We start from the raw sequence: 6,740 nt of genomic DNA, 5'->3' as shown, positions 1-6,740 counted from the left end.
ATGACTCCAGAATTTCCAAAAGCAGTGCATGCAGTACCTTACGTGAGTCCTGGCATGGGAATGAATGTCAGTGTGACTGATCTCTCGTGATTGATAAGAACCTTTTGAGTGCCTTACACAATGGTTTCCTTGTGCGTTTATTGTCAAAGTGGTGAGAGGCATCCAGTATCTTGAAGACTTTTCTTTCAGCCAAGAATTCTTGTATTTGTGGAGTTCATCTTGGATTGTAATGAATGCTTGGTTCAAAACACAACACCATTTTCTACACAAGTTCAAGATGAAGCTTGACTGACATGCACAGCTGACATGGAAGTACTGTAATCTAACTGAAGTCGTTGTACAGGCAACACACCAGTTTCTGCAGCCACTGTTGTTAGTCCCTTGGTTCATATTGACTTAAGCACACTTGACATCAATTGCATCAAGATGTGACATGTTTTATAAGAAAAAAAAAAAAAAGTATAAAATGAAAAAAATATTTTTAGGTATTTTCACAGACAAAAACTGGCTTTTAAATAAATTTGCTTCCATAATGGTTGGATATGACAAAAGAAAAAAAAAAATAAGAAAAAAAAAAAATCTAGACTGCGGGGAAGTGGAATATGAAAATAAGGCTTAAGGCATCAGTTCCGTATTTTTCAAAGCCAAATATGTAATGTTGAGAAGAGAAGAAATAATGATAAAAAGGCTCAAATCTTGTAATTTAATATTGTTATTAAAACTTTGCTGTATATCCTATTCTTTAACATTTGGTGTTAATATAAAATTTACTTGGCAATGCTTGACATTTGAAATAAACTTTTTTCTATGGTTTTATTTGCAAGTGTTCCATTAATTTTACTAGCTACAGTTGGATTATAAGGAGTCTGAAATCTAAAAGGACACTGTCAAGGTTGGGTCAATGTTTCAGTTTTTGGCAGTGTCGCCAAAACATTCCAGCTCACTCAAATCTGTTCAATAGTTTTTCTGCAGATGAGCCCAAGCTGTGATGCTCAGATACGCTTGTTGAACTCTGAAGATCAAGGTTGTTCTGGGTTGGAGCGGTACTTGATACTGGCACATGAGGAGTCAGATGGGTGCTGTTTTAGAGCTCCTCTTAACTCTGACATGCAGAGATTTAATGATCCAAAGATTTGGTTGATACCTAGCTCTACTTTTGTATAATTGAGTTCATAAATACGTGTACAGAGAGAGGAGTATTGATAAAAGCTTATAAATCGCAAGCAGTAAAACAGTGTTAAGTATTTTTTTTGAAAGAATGAAAAAAAGAGTTGTCAAATTGTTTCTTTAAGGAAGCAGTTTTCAAACAGTTAAAAGGTAATTCTAAGCAGTAGCTAGTGAAGCTTTTATGAAAAGAAAAACCCAAAACCTTGGCAATGTCTTTTTGAATTAAGATTGATAACTCAAATTAGATGGGAGTCTGTACTGATGAAAACTTTCCTGAATCTTAATCATTATGAATATTCTTTGCTAGCTGAAGTTACCATACTTTTTAATTGTGTGTATTTAAAAACAATAACTTATTAAAAAGCAAAAGGAATCCTAGGAGGGGTGCAATAATATTAATTTAAATGCTAATGCAAATCAAAGTAACATCGTGTTTCTCTAGCTTTCCCTGTAGATACAATTCTGTACATTTGGTTGAAAAGCTTACATTTTTCTGCATTGTGGATACATTACCTCATGCAGTATCGGTAAATCTCTCTTATTTTGGAATTAAATAAAATTTTAAATATGACTTGCAGTTTTAGTTGGAATCCATTTCTTAGACTCAAGTATAAAGTTTGCTGAGCACTGGAGAAGGCAGAACATGTATCAGTAACTTAAAGTCCCTTCTTGTGGTACAAACTCTGAGCCTGTTTCTGCAAGCATGTGAACACAGTGTATATCTCAGTGTGGTCAGCAAAAGGGGTGTATACAGTGTTTTCAATGTCTGTCTTACCAATACTTCCCCCTGATCAAACTAAATAATTTCTTGACACATCTGTAAATCATAGGTGTTCTGTGCATTACTCCTCATCAGGAATGTTGGGGAATGCATTTGGATTTTTAATGTTCAATGCTAGAATGACCAAACTAAAATAATATTCATATGGTAATACAATTTTTTTTAAAAGTAGAAATGCATTACTGTATACAGTGGAAAGCTATTTATTGTACCTCTGGGCTTATTCCTCTAAAAATCATAGCATAAAAAAAAAAAAAAAAAATCTTTGTCAAGCCTGAACTGATGTATATAACTGAAATAATGTAAAGTTATATTTTCATGTTTTTATACTTAACAACATGATGGGAACACATAATGTATGAGTATTTCAATTCAGATAATATTGATTGGATAATACACATCTCAGTTAAAAAAGCAGTAATAATAGTTTAATATCCATGTTAACAGTACATCAGTATATTGCTATATAAAGTATGTCTGTGTGCATTTAAGTGAAAACTAGTCAAGAGTGATGAAAGCTGTCCAAGGGTTTTTTATTCCTTTTTTTATGAAAACTGTTATGGAGCAACCAAAATGTTTATGAACTCAAACTTGTGTAAATTTCAAAATGTCCTTTTACTGTAGCTTTTTGTTTACAGTACAGTATCTTATTTTCTGCTTTGTTAAATGAGTAACGGTACAAAGCTGGACATACACTTTCTAAGACATTAACGTTCTCGTTTTTTCATGTATACTTATATGACAGAAAATGCTTCTGATTTTATTTTTCAATCTAACACATGGCTTTTCTGGAGTGTTGTATAAACTTCAATCATACATAAAAAATCTTCTTAAAAAAGGTAAAAGACCTTTAATGTCTGCTTAGTATTATTGAAATCTGGTTTCTTATTTATTATAAATGTATTTTTCTAAGAGTTTACATAGAGCAAATCTGTTTGTCCCCACAGACATGAAATTTCCTTGAAGAGTTTATGAAGTTTCCTCTTTTCTTGAATGAAGTTTCAATGAAGAGTATAAATCCTCTCCCAGATCATCTTGTCACTCAAGGATAGATTTACTGTAGTTTTCCTTATCATTATATGAAGTAATGAAACATTTTTTTCCAACAATATAATTGTGTCACTGGACTGTAACCTTCCTGATCATAGTTACAATGGAAGTGTAATAGGTTCATAAAGATAGGAGCTTAAGTATCTATTCAGTAAAACTACCTAAAAATTTGGAGTTTAAACCACTACATTTTTAATTGAACAGATTGTAAATATGTCCAAACCAGAGAAAGAACCTGAGAAATGGCAAGTACTTCAGGTGTCACTGGAAGAGATCTTGCACAGCAGAGATTTTACTATAATGGCAAGGAGAGTGTGAAGAGGTTCACAATGTGAAAGGTTTAATATTTTCATGTAATGGTGTATTGCATCTGTTAACAGAGTGTGTTTGTGCAGTGTCAGCTTCCTCTTTGGCTGACTGGTATAGACAATATTTTTACATTAAACCGTGCACAAATAATTGTATTTTAAAATTCAAATAGATAGTTTCAGCTATCATTTGGTGCAGTTAGTTATAAGAATACGGCAGTCACCAGCAAAATGGAATCAGCAGCTGCTGTTCCACATGATATTCCTGGAGGCTACTCAGATCTGCTTTCACAGCATCAAAGCTTATTGTTTACTAAATCTTTTCATTTAAGCTGTCAAGGGATCACAAAAAATTTGCTGTGAAAGATCCATCAGGTCTAAATTATCTTAGAAATTTTTATTGAGCACTTAGAATGAAATTAAGCAAGTGATTCAGCTGTGGACTTAATTTGGAAAATTTTCCCTTACATCAGTTTCTGTTGGTAGTAGAGAATACTATACACCTGTGTGAGACATAATAGAAAACTGAAGAATATTTTTTTTGTATACAAGTGGCAAAAAATGGAACAAAGTAAGATAAAATACAAAAAATCTGAGATTTATAACTCTAAGTGCCCTGCAGGCTTCATGTGTTATGAGGCCAGTCCTTAATCTTATTTTTAGGGCATATTGCACGACTTCCTTCCTTCCTTCCTTCCTTCCTTCCTTCCTTCCTTCCTTCCTTCCTTCCTTCCTTCCTTCCTTCCTTCCTTCCTTCCTTCCTTCCTTCCTACCTACCTACCTACCTACCTACCTACCTACACGTTTTTAGCTTCATAGGCTGATAGGAAATGTAATTACTGCATTTAACACTTGCTATAATTGATTTGGCAGTCATTAAAAATGTTTATTATAGTTCATAAGTCCCTGTATGTGATGCAGCAGCAGTGATGATAAAGATAGGAAAGGCTATCTAAGCTAAACCCTTTATCCAAGTGGCATCCACTGAACTTGTTCTTCTGTCAGTCTCCTTTATACATCTCTTACTGCTAATGAAGATTTAGCTACCTCTGTAAACAGCTCAGTGCTTTACTTACCTCAGTGATGAGAAAATTCCTTACAAACAGAAGAAAAGCACTTAATTTCATGAAGTTTTCCAGTGAGTGACTTTGTATCATTTGCTCAGAGTTCTTCCTCCCTTTACATTTACAACTCCCACTCATCAGAAAGGACAATTACTACATGCTGGGCATAGAGAAAAAGTTTACATGTAATTTGTCATAATTTTTAACAAATGCTAACTTTTTGAGTCTGACTCATCTGTGTTAAATAAAGCATTTAATCCTACTAGTCTTCCAACTGCAGAATGAGATTTTAAAGCATGCTTAAAATGAGTTTTATTTATTTGCTTTAAATATCCCAAACCTGATTTTGAAAATATGTCTTATTATGGAGTAGGAAAGGGCTGCTAAACTAGTGCCTAGACCAGATCCTTGGTATTTTCAACTAGTTTCTATCTGGAGGTGTGGGAACCACAAATAAAGGGGTTACAGTGGATCCCATGAGCTGTGCAGGACCATGCTGCTTCCTTTGCATCTTTCCATGCACAGAAGGCAAGCAGATGGAAAAGGTGAGCTAGGACTTGGAGATGTACTTTTATGCCATTTTTCTGCTCCCCCTCAATCCTTTAATGTGAAGGTCTCTTCAAAAGAAACATTGGAGAGGATTTATACCTGTTTTCTAAGGATAAAAAAATAACAAATGGAATTTTTTTTTTCCTAAAATCTCACCATTTGTGCAGTTTTGAAATGATAATGTCATGTTTCAGTTTATATCAGTAAACAGCTCCCAAAACTAGGGAACAAAATCTCCTTCAGAGCCTTTACTGTTAGTAACCATAGAATCATAGGAGAGTGTGGGTTGGAAGGACCTTAAAGATCACCTTAAAATTCCAACCCCCCTGCTGTGGGCAGGGACACCTTCCCCTAGGCCAAGTTTCAAGCTTCTTAAAAGACAGCCCAGGGAACTTCTGGCATGTTGGTGCTTTACTGAAGCATCAAGGGCATCTTGTTAAAAATGTACTGGAGGCTATTATATAACAACTTTTAACCCAATTTTCAAGTTCTGTTGTTACAGCCCACCCTTCAGCACCATATTCTGTGAGTTTAGAGGAAAATGTAATTAGAGAGGTCAAGCTATAGTTCTTTCAATTAATAGTATGCTTTACAAATAACAGTATTTTTCAGTAGTTGCTTTCCTTATGAGTTTCACTATGAAAGGCGAACACATTTTGGGTCACCTCATACTCATAGATAGCAGAATATCCAGTGAAATATCTTTTTCTGGTTTTGATTGAGAAGATTTTTTAATATTGTCATAATGACTAAAGATACATAATACAAGCAACATGATTTTTACTTAGGTGTTCATCTTTGTGTTTCTTACTGTTGTTTTTAATAGTTTCACGAGATCTTTAGATGAATATTTTCATAAATTTGGAACTATGTGTCTTGGCAGCTTATCCAAGTTACCTGTAGGTGGAATTCTTAATTCAGCTTCAGCTACTTTGTGTGAATAGATAGCCAGAGATGCTAATATATGAAAATGAAGATTGTGGGTGTTCCAGTGTATATGTATGTATACATATCCCTACACAATGCAATAGTGAGACTAGTGCTGATTTTGATAAGGCCATAGTCAAGAGCGATGATAACCACAGCAATAATTCATATCAGGGCCAGTAGCAACAGGAAGGTCCATAAGCAAGTGCCTTACCATCTCTTGTTTGAATAAGTATGGAATTTTGCATTTCCATAGAACAATATGAGTCCCCATGGGACTCAGTCTTAACAGCAAATCCTATAACTTCAAAATCTGGGGTAACTCCTGTAATCCATCTCTCTGATGGGATTAAGTTCTGCAGAACTCCTATGAGATAAATGGGCTCTTCCACAGTATCTTTGGCCTACACAGAAAGGTCAGACAAAAGCTATTGCATGTGTCATTGCCTCTCACTTCAGCAGCAAGCTTGATGGGTTTATGTATATGCATGTATATGCTTAGTTTCTCAAACTGCAGTCTTTGCTGTTTAAAAATCCAAATTTGAGAGGCTCAGGTTTAGGCAAATCTAGCATAACATGAACAAACAATACAGTGCTCTTTGCAGCTATTACTTGATTTTCTAAATCAAAACCTCTATAAGACTTAATGCCTCGAAAACAAAATGCTGGGCATTGACAGGGCTGGATACCACGCTACCTACTTTGAACATTGTGCAATAAAATATACTGCTGTGGTGCTGGGGCAGAATTCTGTCCACATTTTGTATTGTTTTGTTGATTTTGGTTTTTTTTTCTTTTTACTTGCATAGACAATTGAGTAGTATAAGCTGCAGGAAATAACTCGGATGGTGTAGGCTTGGCAGACAATTTAAAGGCAATTTCTATTGACTGGTT

General features: G+C 34.7%; 1 protein-coding gene across 5 annotated transcripts in view; it reads left to right on the top strand.

Moving 5' to 3' along the window:
• GRIA2 (glutamate ionotropic receptor AMPA type subunit 2) overlaps window positions 1-1,738 on the top strand; it is an 85,687-nt gene extending 83,949 nt beyond the window's left edge. For 3 of the 5 annotated variants that reach the window (XM_086891180.1, XM_086891179.1, XM_086891178.1), the window contains one exon: window positions 1-1,738. This exon is cut by the window's left edge and continues 75 nt beyond it. In XM_086891180.1, the coding sequence (XP_086747306.1) occupies window positions 1-90 (90 nt within the window). In that variant the 3' untranslated portion in view covers window positions 91-1,738. The other 2 variants (XM_086891173.1, XM_086891174.1) reach the window with 1 other exon arrangement.
• The last annotated feature ends 5,002 nt before the right edge of the window (window positions 1,739-6,740 follow it).

Source organism: Cyanistes caeruleus, chromosome 5, assembly GCF_971803275.1.
Source record: "Cyanistes caeruleus chromosome 5, bCyaCae1.hap1.1, whole genome shotgun sequence".
In the NCBI taxonomy this organism is placed as follows: Eukaryota; Metazoa; Chordata; class Aves; order Passeriformes; family Paridae; genus Cyanistes; species Cyanistes caeruleus.
This window is presented reverse-complemented; position numbering and strand designations above follow the sequence as displayed.